The sequence below is a fragment of the Bos indicus x Bos taurus genome, chromosome 8 (assembly GCF_003369695.1).
Source record: "Bos indicus x Bos taurus breed Angus x Brahman F1 hybrid chromosome 8, Bos_hybrid_MaternalHap_v2.0, whole genome shotgun sequence".
Classification (NCBI taxonomy): Eukaryota; Metazoa; Chordata; class Mammalia; order Artiodactyla; family Bovidae; genus Bos; species Bos indicus x Bos taurus.
In genome coordinates, this window is record NC_040083.1 from 105,658,088 (window position 1) to 105,677,997 (window position 19,910).

General features: G+C 46.2%; 1 protein-coding gene across 3 annotated transcripts in view; it reads right to left on the reverse strand.

Annotated features, from left to right (window-relative positions):
• Positions 1 to 1,613: 1,613 nt before the first annotated feature.
• ASTN2 (astrotactin 2) overlaps positions 1,614 to 19,910 on the reverse strand; it is a 1,048,656-nt gene continuing 1,030,359 nt past the window's right edge. For all 3 annotated transcript variants that reach the window (XM_027550640.1, XM_027550639.1, XM_027550638.1), the window contains 2 exons: positions 19,213 to 19,396; positions 1,614 to 2,444 (listed from right to left, as the gene is read on the reverse strand). In XM_027550640.1, the coding sequence (XP_027406441.1) occupies positions 2,207 to 2,444; positions 19,213 to 19,396 (422 nt within the window). In that variant the 3' untranslated portion in view covers positions 1,614 to 2,206. The remainder of the gene's footprint in view (positions 2,445 to 19,212; positions 19,397 to 19,910) is intronic.

The window sequence follows — 19,910 nt, forward strand, 5'->3', positions numbered from 1 at the left end:
TTCTTTTCATCCTCCTTTTAAGATGTTTGTTCTTCTCTGAATATACTATCCTTGGAAGGAAAAGAGTCATCTCCTTAGTGGGAATGTATCCATCTAAATTCCACCTATGTGCCCTAAGTCACTTCAGTCACGTCTGACTCTGTGACCCCATGGACTGTAGCCCGCCAGGCTCCTCCATCCATGGGGTTCTCCAAGCAAGAATACCGGAGTGGGTTGCCATGCCGTCCTCCAAGGGACCTTCCTAACCTAGGAATGGAACCTGTACCTCTTATGTCTCCTGCTTTGACTGGAAAGTTCTCTACCAGTAGCACCACCTGGAAAGCCCTAAATCCCATCTATATACTTGCAGAAATGTAAATCCAATAACAGTAAAACTTCTTAAAAGAGCACCTTTGAGCTTAGATTGTTGGAGGTTGAGCAGATCTTTAGGCACCAGGGTCGTCTGGAAGAATCTCCTTCTGCTCTGTTTCCCCGTGTGGATTATTGGGATCATAGAGGGAAAAACAACTCAGCAGGTAGGTTTTTTGGGGGTTGGGAGAGATTATGGATGTCATCAGCACTCATCAAAATTAAGAAGGAAGCTAATTTTCAACTGCTTTTACTTTACTGATCTTCAGTATTTTCCCCTCTGAATTTCTAGTGTATTCCTCACTCTTTAACAGGTATCATGTCTGCATTATGAAATAACTGACCTGCATCCCATTTCTTCCATCAAGCCAGCATCTCTGAGCTACTGCCAGGAGCTTAAGGACTTATAAAGCCTCTTTGTACTCATTACCCTCCCTGGGATGTAACACAACGGAAGTAGACAATTGCCACTTAAAAGGAGACTTAATGGTGGAGGGTTTCCCCCATTACCTCAGGATCCAATCTGCTATCACTTCTGGAGAATGACAGTAGTCACTCTCTGCAACGCCTTTTCCAGTCCGACCTCCATGCTGGCGCTGGAATGGTTTTTCTTCAAGAGCTTGCTGACTCCTCCGCTAATGTTGTGCAATGGTTCTCAGTTACTTGAAACATAGTCAGACTTTCTCTCCATGGCTTCCAATGCTCTGTCCAGCTCCCAGCCTTACCTCTCGCTTCTTCCTGTTTTGATCTCTATTCCCAACGAGAGTGCTTTCAGCCTTTGAGTGGCTTTGCTGTTGTCCAGTCGCTCAGTTGTGTCCTGCTGTTTGGACCTCAGCACGCCAGGCTTCCCTGTCCTTCACCATCTCCCAGAGTTTGCTAAAACTCATGTCCATTGACTGACTTACCTTTCCTCTTATCTCTAGGCTTTTGTTCATGGTGTCCCACCTGCCTGGAGCTAATCCCCACCCCTTCCCCATCTTTCGGGTATTGGCATCACTTTTTCAAGAAAGCGTTTTGGAACCCCCTTTCATTTGTCTCATGACCCAGCAAGTAGTTCAAAGAGCCTCCATCCCTCCCTTACCACAGCCCAAAGTAACCGGCTGCTTCTCTATAATTTCTGATGCACTGTATGCTCCCTGATTACAGGGAGAATTTGTTCTTTAGCTGATTGCCCAGTGCCTGGTATATAGTAGAGAATCAATAAATACCTGTTGAGTGAATAAACAGAGGTCCCCCGTCAGTAAGAAACACGACCCAAGCAGAGAGAGAGAGAGACAATAGGAATTTTTAATGCATGGGAAGTCCTGCAGGGACTCTGGGCAGACCCACGGGGAGCAGGAAGAGGCAGGGGTCCTGCCAACCCAAACATGTCTGGAAAATGAACGTCCTAAAGACCCAAGCTTCCTCACTGCCAATGATCCTCAGGGCCTCCTTCCTGATGCTGAAGGGGGTCCAACTAGCTTTCCACAGGGCTCCTCCTGGGGTCCACGGCAGGAAGGAAGCCAGGGGGTGGATGGCAGGAGGAAGGAAGTAGAGGAAAGGCCGCTGGGTCTCCAACTGAAAGCTCCTGCCTCGGGACTGACCGCCATCCGTAAGAAAAAGTTTAAAAAGGAGAGACTTTGATAGAGTCAAATAATACCTTAGAAAAAATAAAAGCTGGGGACAAATGAAGAAATCCAGTGGTGACAAAGTCCTCCGTTGGCTATCCACAAGAGAGTCTGCTTTGGCCTTGCTGGCAAGCCTCCTCCGCCAAGCCCATCCTCAGGGTCCTCCACCCCCTGCCAGGCCCTGGATCCACGGGAGCACCGCTCGCCCTCCCCCGGAGAGTCCCTGTGCTCACGGAGGGCGGCGCCCGCCCTCACCGGCCCTTGGACTCCCCGTACGTGTTCCGGGCCATGGACACCATCTTCTCCTCGCACGTGACTTTGGTGTCCTTGAGGATGCTGTACCACACCATACCCGCAGGCCGGACCTCCTCGCTGCGGCAGAAGAGGTAGGGCACGGTGTCCACACGGCTCTGGATGTAGGCGCTTCGCAGGAGGCTGGAACAGTGGCTGCTCACCCTCTCCAGCCGCCGGAGGATCAGGTGGGCCTTCCTGGAAGACAGGAGGGGACGGTGATGAAGCTGGAGGAGCCCAGGTCAAAGGATTAGGACTTCGAGGTGGTCAGTAAAGGTCAATGGATGGATGAGGGCTTCTTGTCCCAACAGTTTTCTAACTGTAAGTGTGATATTGTGAACACTTGTTCAAAAATCACTTTGGAATTTGTCCTCAATTGTGCCATGTGCAAAAAGTGAAAGAGAGGACAATTTTATGGATACCAAGAGGGGGCGGGGGGTAGGATGGATTGAGAGATAGGGATTGACATATATATATTATGGGCTTCCCTGGTGGCTCAGCTGGTAAAGAATCTGCCTGCAATGCGGGAGACCTGGGTTCAATCCCAAGGGGTTGGGAAGATCCCTTGGAGAAAGGAATAGCTACCCACTCCACTATTCTGGCCTGGAGAATTCCATGGACTGTATAGTCCATGGGGTCACAAAGAGTTGGACACAACTGAGTGACTTTCACTTCCACTTTTGTGAATAAAATAGATAACTTATGAGAACCTACTGTATAGCATAGGGAATACTACTCAATGCTCTGCGGTGAACTAAATGGGGAGGAAATCCAAGAAATAGGGGATATATGCTTATATGTGTGGTTGATATGCTCATATCATTTTGCTGTATAGCAGAAACTAATGCAACATTGTAAAGCAACTATAATAAAAAATAATAATAATAAAATAGAGAGAGGTGTAAGTTTTGACCTAACATATTCACTTCTACAATATAAAACATAATTTGTAGTTTTATTAAATTTGAAATGAGAAAAAAAAAACTTATAAGCCTTAGAACTCTGGCCAAGTAATAATTATTATAATGATGATAAATGACAAAAAGAATAATAACTAAAATAAATTAACACCACATGCTAGATGCTGGGTAAGCAATGTATATACACTTTAAAATCTGTATTTAACCTTTACGACAACCCTGAAAATACTTTCCCCTTAGATTTAATGAGTATGGAACCCAAGTTCCAGAGAGATGACACCACTTAACTGAGCTCAAACATAAAGGTAACCACTGAAGTGGTCACCCACTAGGTCTGAACAGTCACCATGTCCCTCTCTGTCTGCTGTCTTACTGCTCTTCCCTCATACTCTTTTCTCACAGTCAGAAAAAAAAAAAAAAGCTTACCTTCTGGGCTTTTACTTCATGAAAGCCTTTATATCTGTATCCCCAAATCAGACATCTCTCATTCTCCTTGTCTCTAAACAGTGATGGTAGCCTTACCTTCAGAAACTGGTTGTGAGATTAACTAAGAGAGATGCCCAAAGGCTGGCCTCGAGTACCCTTTGCTCTCAGCAAAGGGTAGCTTTTATTCCAGAGAACTGTTGTGATAATGTCTCAGGATCAAGGTCACACCGCACACTAGTCCTAGCAAGAATCGCCTTGGACTATGGTGATCATCATTAGGAATTTATCTAGAGCTCTTTATGCATCACCAAAGAGAGGCTCCTCAAGGAGATCTGATGGCTGCAGAGAAAATGAAGGCAAGTGTCTCTGAGATCACCCAGCCCAAGGTTTCTCAGCAGGGCACTGTCGACATGTGGGCTGGGTCATCCTTTGCTGGAGGGGCAGTCATGCAGCATCCCTACACCTCCGCCTGCAAGATACCTGCTCCCACAGTCCAAGGCATAACAAGAAAACAGTGTCCAGACATTACCAAATATCCTCTGCCGAGCAAAATCACTCCATTTGAGGGCTTCCCTGGTGCTCTAGTGGTTAGGAATCTACCTTGCCATGTGGGGGGACACGGTTTTGGTCCCTGGTCCTGGAAGATCCCACATGCCACGGGGCAACTAAGCCTGCCCACCGCAACGCTGAAGCCCGCGTGCCCTACCACCTGAGCTCTACAACGAGAGAAGCCATGGCAGCAAGAAGCCCCAGCCCCGCAGCTAGAGAGTAGCTCCCACTCACCACAACTAGAGAAAGCCCGTGTGCAATGATGACCTAGCACAGCAAAAATAAGTCAAAATTAAAAAAAAAAAAAATCACCCCATTTGAGAACCAACAACATGGTCTCATGAAAGTTGTGGAAACGGAGGCTTCGAGAGGGTCACACCAGAAGTCAGCTTTGCTGTCCGGGTGTCTGTCTCCACATGGGATCCACTTTCTGCTACATCTCCGCATCCTCAAGATGCCTGGAGATCCTGAGGGGCCACAGGCAAGGCCCTCTCCTGCTGTCCTCTGCATGCCCCTTGGAGACCCCCAGGAGGGAGGCATTTTACGACAGCAGACCCCACAAATGCGAGACTGTGTCAGGCACCTGCGTGGCGGCTGGAAAAGGGCCGGGCTTATGAGTGTAGGTCTTGTGGGCATGATTTATGAGGTGCCTTTCAAAAAGTCCTCTTTGTATAGCTCACCACTTGGGTGGAATATTTCCTGAGGTGCCAAGAATTCATAGCTTCATAATCACACTCGCCCCACAGGGCTCTCTCGCCTCTGGCAGGCGCCTCCCCGGGGTGGGGAGGGGAACCAGAGGGGCTTACTCCCAACCCTCCTCATTTCAGCTCTTGCTCTGCTCCTTAGCAGCTCTGTGTCCTGGGGAACTTGAACATCTCCAAACCTGCTTCTTCCTTTGACGAGCGGGTTGGGGATGAAGTTAAAGGAGACAGAGTCATTGCTTGTACCTTTGCTGAGCATTTGTTGCACAGCAGAGTTCCCAATTCAGTAGGAAAGATACACAAGTGGAAAACTGCAAGGCAGGTGGCAAGAGCAACAATAAGATGAAATGTGGGAGCTGTGGGGAACAGAGGACAGTATCGTGTGGGATTGGGAAATCCAGAAAGACTTCCTGGAAAGGGGGGAACTTGTGCTGAGTCTCCATGATGAGTAGGGTTTGGACAAAGAAGAGGGAAAAGGCATAACAGGAAGCCTAGGGAAAGTCACAGACAGAAGGGGTTTAGAGGTGGCAGATGGTGTGCAAGTGGGCTCACAGTGGGAAACTGGAGAAGTGGCAGGAGCCAGGCCACTGGAGCTTAGAAGCTGGGGCGTGGGTTGTATAGAGTAATGGTGACTGCTGAGGTTCGAATCTTGCCCCAGACACTTACTAGCTCTGTGATATTGAGGACATTGTTTCACAAACTGTGCCTCAGTTTTCTTACCCACAAATGGGAATAATGACTAGGTCTACTACAACATAGGTAGTAGTGAAAGTTACTCAGTCCGACTCTTGCAAACCCATGGACTGTATGTAGCCTGCCAGGCTCCTCTGTCCATGGGATTCTCCAGGCAAGAATATACTGGAGTGGGTTGCCACTTCCTCCTCCAGGGGATCTTCCCAACCCAGGAATCTAACCCAAGTCTCCTGCATTGCAGGCAGGTTCTTTACCAACTGAGCTATGAGAGAAGTCTACCACAAAGGTTGTTTTAAAAATGAAAGAAGAAATCAATGAATTTATAATCAGCCCTCCATAGGGGTAAGTGGGGACTTACTGAAGACTTCCAAGCAACAGTTTTCAGAGACAAACTGCTTAAAAACATTTCTGGCTGCGTTGAGGAGGATCGAACCGGGGGAGGGTAAGACCAGCAGAAAGGAACCAGGAAGAGACGCATCCAAGTGTTGCTCATTTCTTGCCATTGTACTTAGGGATGCAGGCCTGCTTCTTTGCCTACTTTTAAAAAGCTACTTCTTCTGTTTCCTTATTCATAAAATGGGGATCACATTTGTCCACATTATAGAGTTGAAGCAATAATTAAATAAGTTAATATGTGCAAAACTCTTAGTAGAAAGCATCATTAGCGCCGCCACCGCCACCACCACCATGATTTGTATACTGATTTAAGCTTTGAGCACTTCTATAAGCCATTGCCAGGAGACAGATAGAAATAGTAACAGCTTCTAATGCAGAAGCAGAGTTCCAGGTTTGAGGATATGCTCGGAGCTATGGGAATATATCGGAGAAAGCGATGGCACCCTACTCTAGTACTCTTGCCTGGAAAATCCCATGGATGGAGGAGCCTGGTAGGCTGCAGTCCATGGGGTCGAGAAGAGTCGGACACGACTAAGCGACTTCACTTTCACTTTTCACTTTCATGTATTGGAGAAGGAAATGGCAACCCACTCCAGTGTTCTTGCCTGGAGAATCCCAGGGACAGGGGAGTCTGGTGGGCTGCCGTCTCTGGGGTCGCACAGAGTCGGACACTACTGAAGCGACTTAGCAGCAGCAGCATGGGAATATATAAAGTGGACATTCAATTATTAATTTGGGGACTCAGTCAAATCTTCCCAGGGGGTATAACATCTGAGCTAGTTGTTCAAAGGTGACACAGGTAGATGGGAAGGCAGAGGAAGTTGCTCACTGGTTTAAAGAGAGCATAAACCATCAGTTTTTTTGAAATGGTTAGTGCAAAGAATGGGTGGGAGACGAGTCAGTTTGGTAGAGATCAGACCATCCAGACTCTTTTGAGCCATGGTAAAGTATTCTATTTTGAGGGCAATGGAGAGTCATTGTCTGATCTGCATGTGTGCACGCATGCTCAGTCATGTCTGACTCTTTGAAACCTCAGTGATTGCAGTCCACCAGGCTCCTCTGTCCATGAGATCTCCAGGCAAGAATACTGGAGTGGGTTACCGTTGCCTCCTCCAGGGGACCTTACTGATCCAGGGATTGAACCCACGTCTCCTGTGTCTCCTGCATTGGCAGGTCGATTCTTTACCACTGAGCCACCCGTGAAGCCCCTATTGTCTGATCTAGACAGCCACATAAGTCACAAATACAAAATGAGATTGGGGAGACAAGTCCTCTAAGATGTCCAAATGCTTTGTCTCCAAGGGCCCAGCCACTTCCATAGAGATAATCTTGGAACTCAACTGGACAAGCCTTTGTATAGATGGAAACTAAAGACTGAAATGAGAGAACAATTTTCCTAAAGGACCACCTTAAGTGAGTAACAAAAGCAAAACTAGAATCGGGGCTCTGAGTGTCTAGAGCTGAGATGAGATTTGGTTTTGAAGTCCCAGATTCAAATCCTAGTTCTATCACTTAGCTACATGGATCATGAGCAAGCTCTTCAACGCTACTAACTCCCAGTTACTGCATCAGTAAAATGAGAACAACAGTGTTTCTGGAGGATGAGAGGACCTGGGTGATTTGCTTAGTTCTCAGGAATGTTAGCCAAGATATTCTGCAGTGGAAAGGGCATAGGCTCCAGAGTATGTGAGGGCAAGCAGTTTCTTCTCTATGAGCCTCAGTTTCCTCATTTGTAAACTGGGGATAGAGATGCTTATTTTGTAGGACTGCCATAAGCGTCCAACAAGGAATTTTCACATAATAGGAACTAAACCAATGTTGGTTTGCTTAACTGTCTCCTGCTCTTTCTCCACCATACACGATGCTTCACTGAGATGTGCAAGGAGACAAAGGCAAGAGAATTCAGAAGGTGAAGCCATCAAGAGAAGGGTTGGAGGTGTTCAGAGGCTGGAGCGGGGTGCCGGGTGAGAGACCGAAGGTGAGATTGCTGGGTAATACACTGCAGGCAATGGAGATTCATAAATCAAAGGCTAGGCATGCCCCCACGCTTTGCCTGGAGGGGGAAAGCACAGGTCAGAGTGACCACTTTTCTCAAATACCGGAAATGAAATCCTCCTCCTTGGAGACAGGACGCGGGCCCAGCAGGATGGGAAGCCAGAGGGGAAGGAGGGACAGCGCACATTATCTATCACGGTACCCGCAGCGAGACTGAGACAGGGACGGCTTGTGAAGGAATCAGCGGCTGGGCTTGGACGCCGCTTCTCCGGGAACTGCAGGACCTTAAGTGACTACTCTTCCCAGCACCATTACCCACTTCGCTGTTGACACAGTTATTGGACAGAATCTAATTCTAAGGGAGCCATGGGATGGGGCAAAAGAGGAGAGACAGCAAGGGAACATTTCCATTGGCCTCTCTCCCTAATCTCTGTCTCCTTGAGCTAAGCTTAAGTCTCTGTGTTAGCTGACCTCAAGCTTGATGAGAGTCAGTGGCACGGCACGGCTGCAAACAAACTGGAACACCACCTCTGGAAGCACAGAGGGCAGATGCAGGGAAATAAGGTCTTCCATTTGAGCTGGGCCTGTCAGGCCACAACTGGAGAAGCCCACTCGCTTCTGGTAAGAGTGACACATGCAAACTGCAGATCATGATGCGGAAGGTTGTCTCGAAAGCAAGTCTCCTGCAGAAGTGCTGCAAGTAGGAATCAGGTGTGTCCCTGAAGGGGGGCGGGTATTTAGGAAAATAGTTATGATGTTCTAGTAAATGAAAATAAGAGGGGAGAACCCTGAGGATCAGGGATGACAATGACGACAGGCGACCGAGGACCCGCCAGGTGCCAGAAACCTAGGTAACATGATCTTCAGTGACACAGGAGCATCACATGGGCCTAAGGAAGTCACTGGGCAACTGGGCCAAGTGTTTATACATATTTGTTTACAATAAAAAAGTAAGAAATCTAGTTGGTCTTTATTTAACAGAGGGATAAATTAATGTGCGATAAATTCATATAATGAAGGAACCTTTAAAAAGCCAACATATGTGCATATGCATCTGTAGGAAAAGACTTGTGCTATTAAGTGTAAATAGGCAGAAAACAGAGCAAAACGAATGTATTTGATCAACATAGCAGAGTGGACAGAAGTGGAACTATGCGGTCTACAGATGTCAACATATCCTTAAGTCTGAACCAGTTTCCTTACTCATGAGCAGATCCGTGTCACATCCATATTGATCTCTGGAGAAATATGTGCACATTGTTACCAACTTTATCTCTGGGTAGAGACTAGGAGTCCAGGGAACAACATTTTAGTTTGCAATTTTATATATATACACCTGTCTCATTTACACATTACAGAATGAACAAGAATTACTTTTAGGACAAAATACAATAAAAGGCATTTCCATTTTGAAAACATGCATACATACACACATTTTTAAGCTGGTATGATGAATGTGTGCAATGAAGCCACGGTTTTATGGCTTCCCAGTGGTTCACTGGAGTTACTTTCAGAATATCCACATCCAGTTTAGCCTCAGACCACCCCCATTAAACAGAAAATCAGAAGCTCGGGTACTGCCGTGTAAATATATTTCCTCAACACCAGGTTTGAAATACGATTTGTAAGGTGACTAGCAAAAATATTTACATTTGGCTTTGTGTCCTTCTTGTTCTCTCATAAGAAACCATGAGGTCTTCCAAGAACTCATTTCTAAACTGATGGTAAGAATGACTAAATCTCAACAAACCCCCAAAGTATTTCAGTTTGGAACAGATGGAAATTTCAACAACCTCAGATATGCAGATGATACCACCCTAATGGCAGAAAGAGAAGAGGAAGTAAAGAGCCTCTTGATGAAGGTGAAAGAAGAGAGTGAAAAAGCTGGCTTAAAATCCAGCACTCATAAAACTAAGATCATGGCCTCTGGTCCCATTACTTCATGGGAAATAGATGGGGAAAAAATGGAAACAGTGGCATATTTTCTTTTCTTGGGCTCCAAAATCACTGCACACAGTGACTGTAGCCATGAAATTCAGACACTTGCTCTTTGGAAGAAAAGCTATGACAAAGCATATTAAAAAGCAGAGACATCACTTTGCCAGCAAAGGTCCATATAGTCAAAGCTATGGTTTTTCCATATGGATGTGAGAGTTGGACCATAATGAAGACTGATCGCCGAAGAATTGTTGCCTTCGAACTGTGGTGCTGGAGAAGACGCTTGTGAGTCCCTTGCACAGAAAGGAGACCAAACCAGTCAATCTTAAAGAAAATCAACCCTGAATATTCATTGAAAGGACTGATGCTGAAGCTGAAGCTCCAATACTTTGGCCACCTGATGCGAAGAGCCCACACATTAGAAAAGACCCTGATGCTGGGAAAGATTGAGGGCAGGAGGAGAAGAGGACGACAGAGGATGAGATGGTTGGACGGCATTACTGACTCAATGGACATGAGTTTGAGCAAACTCTGGGAGATGGTGAAGGTCCAGAAAGACTGGTGTGCGGCAGTCCATGGGGTCACAAGGAATCAGACACAATTTAGCAACTGAAGAAGATAATTATATAAATTGCTATATTATTAGTGGGGGATGTTCTGTGGGACATTTGTTCAGACTCATAGCGTGTCTTGCCCATCTAAGACACTGTCAATTTTAAGACATGCTATTGATTTAATAACAGCCTTTCAAGAAATGAAGAAAGAATGCAACATAATGTGCACATCGATTGTGCACAGTCGATCTTGATTTCTGAAATGTCAAAATATGCAGGAAAAAAAAATGAAAATGCGTCTGCAATGATAGGAGTATGGTTCTAGGAGCCTAAGGTTGCTCTTGTTTCCAACATCCTAGAAATTCCAAGACAGTGAATCCAAGATATCCAAGGAGAGAGCTCACATCATCTTGGACAGAAGAATGTGTACTGACATCCCAGGCTTGGGTATTTTCACAAAGAACAAAGCAGTGACAATTCATAACAGGCTCTAATCCTTTTCAGGTGGGAAATCCTTCTTGTCTGGTTATGTTTAGAAACAGCCTAGAGTGAATCAAGCCTGGAATGATTTCTGTTATCTATTAGCCATGTCCGCCATGGAAACAACAGGGGCTGATAACAGAAATACAGCGTCTCTACCATAAATGAGATGAAAAGACAACCCTCAGAATGGAAGAAAATAGTAGCAAATGAAGCAAGTGACAACAGACTAATCTCCGAAATACACAAGCAGCTCGTGCAGCTCAACGTCAGAAAAACAAACCGCCCACTGGAAAACCGGGTACAAGACCTAAGCAGGCAGTTCTTTGAAGAAGACATACAGATGGCCAATTAACACATGAGAAGAGCTCAGCATCATTCATGATTAGAAAGATGCAAATCAAACCTACAATCAGAATGGCCATCCTCAAAAAATCTACAAACAATAAACGCAGAAGAAGATGTGGAGAAAAGGGAAACCTTTGGCATAGTTGGTGGGAATGTAAACTGATATAGCCACTCTGGAGAGCAGTATGGAGATTTCTTTAAAAACTGGGAACAAAACTACCATATGACCCGGCAATCCCACTACTGGGCATATACCCTGAGGAAACCATAATTCAAAAAGACACCTGTGTACTCCACCGTTCATTGCAGCACTCGTTACCCCAGCCAGGCCATGGGAGGCAATTTAGATGTGCATTGACAGATGAGTGGATAAAGAAGCTGTGGTACATAGATACAATGGAATGTTACTCAGCCATAAAAAGGAATGAACTTGTGTCAATTCTAGTGAGGTGGACAAACCCAGAGCCTAGTATGCAGAGTGAAGTCCATCAGAAAGAGAAAAACAAATATCATATATTAACACATAAAGATGGAGTCTGGAAAAATGATACTGATGAAAGTATTTGCAGGGCAGGAATAGAGACACAGACACAGAGAAGAGACTTGTGGACACAGCAGAGGAAGCAGAGGGTGGGACAAATTCAAAGCAGCAGTAAAGAACATACATTCAGTTCAGTTCAGTCGCTCAGTCGTGTCCGAATCTTTGCGACCCCATGAATCACAGCACACCAGGCCTCCCGTCCATCATCAACTCCCGGAGTTCACTCAGACTCACGGCCATCGAGTCGGTGATGCCATCCAGCCATCTCATCCTCTGTCGTCCCCTTCTCCTCCTGCCCCCAATCCCTCCCAGCATCAGAGTCTTTTCCAATGAGTCAACTCTTCACATGAGGTGGCCAAAGTACTGGAGTTTCAGCTTTAGCATCATTCCTTCCAAAGCAATCCCAGGGCTGATCTCCTTCAGAATGGACTGGTTGGATCTCCTTGCAGTCCAAGGGACTCTCAAGAGTCTTCTCCAACACCACAGTTCAAAAGCATCAATTCTTCGGCACTCAGCCTTCTTCACAGTCCAACTCTCACATCCATACATGACCACAGGAAAAACCATAGCCTTGACTAGACGGACCTTTGTTGGCAAAGTAATGTCTCTGGTTTTCAATATGCTATCTAGGTTGGTCATAACTTTCCTTCCAAGGAGTAAGTGTCTTTTAGTTTCATGGCTGCAGTCACCATTGGCAGTGATTACCATATGCAAAATAACTGGTGAGAAGTTGCTGTATAACAGGGAATTCAACCTAGGGCTCTGTGACAACCCAGAAGGGTGGGGTAGGAGGGGTTCAAGAAGGTGGGGACATATGTATACTCATGATTGAGTCACGTGGCAGAAATTTCTGTATGGCAGAAATCAATACAACGTTGTAAAGCAATTATCTGCTAGTTAAAAAAATATGTATACGTATATAACTGAGTTTAAAAAAAAGAAAATAAAGATATTTTGAAAAATGTAGCAAATATTTTCAAATTAATTAATGTAAAAGTGATTTGTAAAATGTAAATAAAGCATTATATGATATAAAGAAAAACAGAAATATGTAGACATACATTTACTCTAGACAGATCAATTTCACTGAAACAGAATCTCTTCAAGTGCTGACTCTCTTCTCTCTCTCCATCAGACATACCTGAGAGGATTGAGAAGCTCAGGAGTGGTCAAGGGTATTTGATTGGAGCAAATTCTGACCCCTGACCACCTATAAGCAAAGTTTTTCAGGTCTCCCAATAGGAACCGTATGGCTGGGACAGCTGGGTGTCAGCAGGTCTTCTCTGAGCGTTGTTTGCAGGAACCTGTGGTTGCCATGGGAACCAAGCTCCAGAGGACATTGACCTGATGGATTTAGGCAGCAGTAAGAGTCACCCTTTTGTCACCAAATTTTATAGGGGTACCCAACCAAAGATCCAAGGAGAAGCAGAGAACATTTGGGGGCTTGGTGGTTAGAGGCCAACAAAATCCTAACAGAGTTCATCTCATGATACTAGGGTGCTCCTGGAAAAACTCTTACTGTCCTAGCCATCCTGGGTTCCTGAAGAACATGCCATGCTGGGCTAGAGGTGAAAGGACACTTTTGGTGTGTCTCTTCTCTGGTTTCTATGACCTTCAGGGCTGCCTGGTTCCCTCTCTGCAGCTGGAAGGGACCTTGGAGTCCAGCCCTTTTGTGTTGTAAATGAGGCCCAGAGGGGAGAGGCAACTTGTCCAAGGTTACACAGCAAGCTGGTGATGAAGCTAGAACAGAAACCCAAGGCAGGGTCTTGCCCTTTCTCCTTCACACCTGGATGTTCTGCAGACTTGCTAACATTTGAGAGGCTGGTACATCTACCCACAAGGATCCTCTCTTTAAAACACTGACCCAGCTTTTGGAAGAAAAATGACTCATGAATAGGGCTCATAAAGAGCCATTATGATATGACTTCAGCTGCCGTCTTCGGCCTTCCCTTCTCCTCCTCACCCTGAACTCTCCACTCCCCTGAGATTTGTCCTTCCTGACTGAAGTATATTCTCTTACCCTGCCCTCTCTCACTCTTGGGGCTTCCCTGATGCCTCCGTGGTAAAGAATCTGCCTGCAATGCAGGAGACGCAGGAGATGAGGGCTCGATCCCTGGGTCAGGAAGATCCCCTGGAGGAGGAGAAGGAAACCCACTCCAGTATTATTGCCTAGAGAATTCCCTGGACAGAGAAGTCTGGTGAAATACAGTCCATAGGGTCACAAAGAGTCGGATACAACTGAGTACATACACACACACGTGCACACACACACACCCTTGCACTGGTTGTTCCTTCTAACGAGAGCACGCCTCCCCTCCCACCTTTAGGATTCCTGCTTATTCTGGACTTGTGAGCAGACACTCACTGTCCTCTCCAGGAACTCTTCCTCGAGCTCCAGGATTAGCTGCACCAACAGCTGCACCTAGACCCTTGTCACTCAAAGCAGGGCTTTTAGACCAGTAACACTGCTGCTGCTAAGCCGCTTCAGGCGTGTCCGACTCTGCGACCCCACAGACGGCAGCCCACCAGGCTCCTCCGTCCCTGGGATTCTCCAGGCAAGAACACTGGAGTGGGTTGCCACGTATCACCTAAGAACTTGTCAGAAATGCAGATGCTCAAGCCCATTCCAGGACACGGAGTTGATCTAAATTGTAACCAGACCTCCAAGTGATTCTCCTGCACACGAAAGTCTGACAGACATTGCTCTAAAATGCGCTGCCCACCCCCTTTATCACATGCTTCTTGTGACGTATTTCAGTCTTTTTCTCACTAGATGCAGAGCCTGTCAAAGATAGGAGCTGTCTTCTTCCGGCCCAAGGTCTGGCACATAGCAAGTGCAATAAAAGAATCAATGACTCTATAAATTAATAAGTGAGAGTCTCTTCAAGTCTCTCAATATTGGCAAGGGCAATGCATTTCTTGATAATGTTATTTCTAAGCCAGAAAAATTTAGATTTTATAGAGTTCAGTTGTTTCCAATTGTGGTCCTTGATAGCTCAGGTAGACCTCATGGATCCTTGGGATTGGAGCAGGGAAGCTGAAGAGGAGACCCAGCAAGGGGGCTCCAGGTCACGGCCTCTAACTCCTGCCAGAACAGCTCTGTAGTCATCCGGCTTACACATCCACTCATCCCATTATCCGATTATTCAATAAGTCATGGTTTATCACCTGAGTGGATAGGACATTAAGTATAAACTATAAATTGACATTGTGGTGGGGATAATATCTTAGAGATAACACATAAGTAAGCCCATAAGTGGACTTCCTTGGTGGTTCAGTAGGTAAAGAATCTACCTGCCAGTGCAGGGACACAGAAGACATGGGTTCTATCCCCAGGTTGGGAAGACCCCGTGGAGAAGGAAATGGCAACCCACTTCAGTATTCATGCCTGGGAAACCCCATGGATAGAGGAACCTGGCAGGCCATAGTCCACAGGGTCACAAGAGTCAGACATAACTAAGTGACTAAACCACCACCACCATGAAATAGATAAGCAATATAAGATACTAAACTAGTAGCTACAGCACATAAAATTAAAACCTGAGGGTGTGATACAGTAGAAATTTTAGAAGTTTCCCTGAGGAGTTGGCATTCTAGCTAAGAGCTGGGGCTCTTTGTAAGCTTTATTTAGAAAACAGGTTTTTCACTGCTTAAAAAAAAAAAAGAAAAGAGAGAAAGTCTCTTCATCTTTATAGATGAAGAGACTCAGGCCCAGAGAGACCAAGGCTGCCTGGTGAGTTTATCAGCAGTGCCAGGATGGATCAGGATGCAGCTGTCTTGATTCCCGCTCGTGCAAGCGTGGGGCATCAGGGAAACCTCACATTCCCTCCAGAGACTAGAAAGACCTAAAAAGGAGGAAGCTGGGTGGCACAGGCGGGGTTTGGCAGACAGTGGCTGGTGACCAGCTGGCTGGAGGTGAGCGGGTTATCACTGTCCATTACTGAGTGGGTTGTTCTGCCTCTTTGAGTGACCAGAAAGGCTTTCCAGAAGATTGATGTCCTGGAGGGTCTTACAGGATCCCAGAAGATGATAAAGACAAAGTCGAGAGTGAAGCTCTGGTTTAGCTTCCACCCAAATTCCCTGAAGCCTGTGGGAAAGCCCAATAAAGGGAGAACGCCTTCCTCCGTGCCTGGGCAAGATGCTAGCCGAGGTGACTCATGCCGCAGCTTTCATCTGAGGCTCTGTGCTCCTGTCTGTCTGTCTGCTCTCTTTTAGCCTTTATCTAACAGAGAGGGAGACAGTTACAAACCCAGGATCCAACAGAACAGATAAGGTCTGCCCCGGGGAAAGACCCCTTTTATCCCTCGACGGAGCCTTGAATTCTTCGAAGGTTACTGCACGTGTTGCAAGGGCTCGGGGTGAAAGCTCAGGGCAGAAGCAGACCCCACAGCAAACTCTGTGTGCCTCCGTGCCACTCATTTAACCCCGTGGGGGCCTCCAATTCCTTTCCATTCATAAACTGGGGAGGATACCCTATTTTGTCTGTTTTACAGGGTAATTTTAAAGCTATTTCAAGCATAACACGCTGCCCACTAAGTACTTCAGGAAGTCATGCAATTCTCTCCAGTACCACTGACATGATCCTGGCCTGGAGCACTGCACTCTGTCTCCTGGATTTAGTATCACAACAGCCTCTGGGGCCTCCCTGCCTCCCTCTGGTCAGGACTGCTCTAGTCCGGGCTGCCAGTGGCTGTCAGAGGGATCTTTTTCCCTTGAAGATCTGATAACATCTCCCCCTGTGAAAAACACTTGAAAAGCTTCCCATTACCCTAGAGAGATAATCCAAACTCTTTAACCCTGCTTAAAGGGCATTCGGAACTGGCCTCTGCTGACCTCTCCTGTCTTATCTCTTCCCACTCCTGCTGTCACACATTTTGCTCCGACTGCACAGAAATTCTTTCAGTTCCTCCACAAGCAGTGTTTACCAAAGTGTGGAAGGGGTTCCCCTGGGGCAGGAGAAAGGATTTTAGGTGGTACTCAGGAAGATCACACGTCCAGTATTAAACAACAATGAATCACAACGGGGAAAAGCATTTAGATTCCATTTTTCAATCCCTTGCCCTCCTCCAGATTACTTTCAGAGGGAAAGGTTTAATTCGGGACTGTGTTTTAAAGTGCTTCTCTAACACTCACTAATCTTCCCTTTTAAAAGGAAAGCTTCAGGCTCTGCAAGGCTTAAACTGCATTGTTTTCTGGTATTTTGTTTTTCTTCCATTGTACTGAATGCTTAAGTTTAATTTTTATTAAGGGTAGACGGGGCTCGTCTTCCCTTTACACAATGATACAGTGCTTTCTTTTCAAATATACTCGCAATAAGCGGGCCTAAGGACAAAACAGAAAATAAAGTGCAGATAGTATGGGAATACGGTAAAAATCATAAAGTGAAAGTGTTCGTCGCTCAGTCACGTCTGACTCTTTGCGACCCTTTGGACTGCAGCCCGCCAGGCTTCTCTGTCCATGGGATTCTCCAGGAAAGAATACTGGAGTGGGCTGCCATTCCTTCTCCAGAGGATCTTCCCCAACCCAGGTATCAAACCCAGGTCTCCTGCATGGCAGGCAGATTCTTTACCATCTGAGCCACTAGGGAAGCCCACAATAATCATAAAGGTGGAGGCAAATGATAATTTCAGAATTTACGAGGTTTTAAGCCCTGCTCTACATAGTATTGTACCTCTACATCTCACAGGCTACTCCTGTGGCCCCAGACCTCTGGTCTTCTTCTTCCACGTGCCTGACCCCAACTCACCCCGTAGGCCTCACAGTCTCAGTTCTTGGGAGGGCTTCACTGGGTTACCCAGGCTGGGTGCCTGGGCCTCGTGTCCCCAAAGGGCTCCTCTCTGTCCTTTCGACCCTTATTACTCCTATTCTATTTTTTTAATTGGAAGAAAATTGCTTTACAATGTTGTATTGGTTTCTGCCATACAACAACACAAATTAGTCATAATTATATACATCTCCTCTCCTTCTTGAGTCTCTTCCCCTGCTTCCCATTCCACCTCTGTAGGTGGTCACAGAGCACGAGGCTGTACTCCCTGTGTTATACAGCAGCTGTCTATTTTATGCATGATAGCATATATATGTCAGTGCTCCTTCTTCAGTTTGTCCCATCCTCTCCTTCCCCGGCTGTGTACACAGGTCTTTTCTCTATGTCTGCATCTCCATTCCTTCCCTGCCAAAAGGCTCATCAGTACTATTTGTCTAGATTCCATATATATGCATGGATGCTTAGTCGCGTCCGACTCTTTGCGACCCCATGAATCGCAGCACGCCAGGCCTCCCTGTCCATCACCAACTCCCGGAGTTCAACCAGACTCACGTCCATCGAGTCAGTGATGCCATCCAGCCACCTCATCCTGTCGTTCCCTTCTCCTCCTGCCCCCAATCCCTCCCAGCATCAGAGTCTTTTCCAATGAGTCAGCTCTTCGCCTGAGGTGGCCAAAGTACTGGAGTTTCAGCTTTAGCATCCTTCCTTCCAAAGAACACCCAGGACTGATCTCCTTTAGGATGGACTTGTTGGATCTCCTTGCAGTCCAAGGGACTCTCAGGAGTCTTTTCCAACACCACAGTTCAAAAGCATCAATTCTTTGGCGCTCAGCCTTCTTCACAGTCCAACTCTCACATATATGCATTACTATACTATATTGGTTTTTCCTATTCTTTGCAACTGCTTAATTATGTGGAACAGTGAGCTACACGTAGGTAGGGACTGCTTCTGCCTTTTTAACAGTGCATAACCAACAACCAACCTAAGAAGGGGGCTGTTGATCTGTGTGGAATGAATGAGTGGATATCACTGCTGGGTGCAGGATGTGAAACACAGCCCCCACTGCAGAGCTACTTCGGGAAGCTTCAGAGGATACTGACTGTGTGTCAGTTATGGGTGACTCCTCTATAGCACCTGTCACTGTGGCTGGCATAGTCACTGCCGGTGACAAAAAAAAAAAAAAAATCGCGCCTTAATACATGTTGAATTTGTGAATGCATTTAGTCATGGTCACTAGTGGACTTTATTCCAGAAAAAAAAAAAAAAAGACAACTCGGATTTCTTATGAAAGAGAAGGAAAAGCCCTAGATTAGGGTCCATGACCCTGCCACTGCTCTTCTATGACGTTGGTTAGGACATATGTCCTCAAGGAGGCTACGTTTCCCATTTCTAAAACTGAAAGTGGAAGGTAAGGGGACTGACTGAAAGAGCGCTGAAGTCTCTCTCTTATCTAGCATTCCAGAAGTCCAAGAAGCTAAAATTCCCAGATTCTTTCATTCTCCTTACCCGCTTCCCACCTTGAGTCCTGACATGACTTGAGTGACTGCCTCCCTTCTTTATTTCCTAAAGCCCATTATCAGCCTATGGAGAAAAGGCTCCAATAAAGTCAAATGGGAACAGGGAGCATCTACTGCTCCGCTCACACTTACGCACCCACCTACCTGGGCCCCAGCTCGTCCTCGCTCCTCCAGACAAAATCGCCGAACTTCTCATAGTGTGAGTTGTAGTGGTGCTGGACGCGGAACAGCATGGAGGCAGAGACTTCCATCAGCGTGTTGTAGGCGGCCTGCTGCTCCTTGCCGCTCGTGTACCCATTATACAGGTTGTAGATCTTGTCAGCTATCTCTGGGGGAGAGGAGGAAGTGCAGGCACAGATCACGGGACGGGAGGAAAAGGGGAGGATGGAGGCATACCTCACAACTAGGAAGGCGTATTCAAGCAGGAGTTCACCTGTGTGGTCTTTGGGGCAAATAAACCTTAATTCCATCCTGAATATATCATTGACCAGTTGTATTCCATTTTCTTGTCTACCGTTGGAGATAATAATCCACACACAGGAGGGGCATTGGGAGGACTAAATTAAAAGGTGGATATAAAGCACTTGACACGGGGTCGGCACAAAGTTAGCGCTTACGATTGCGCTCGTTAACATAAAGTCTGTGCCTAGGACTTAGCAGAAAATTCCAAACAAGTGCAGAGGCTTCCGGTAAGTGTCTTGAGCTCATCTCAGTGGTCTACTTCTACCTCCTCTCTGCAATGTTTCCAACATATTTCTGTGATCAGGTCTAACAACTCTTCATTCAAAAATCTTTCAAAGAAAAATCTAGACTCTTTTGCTTGCCATTCATGGCAATTGCTA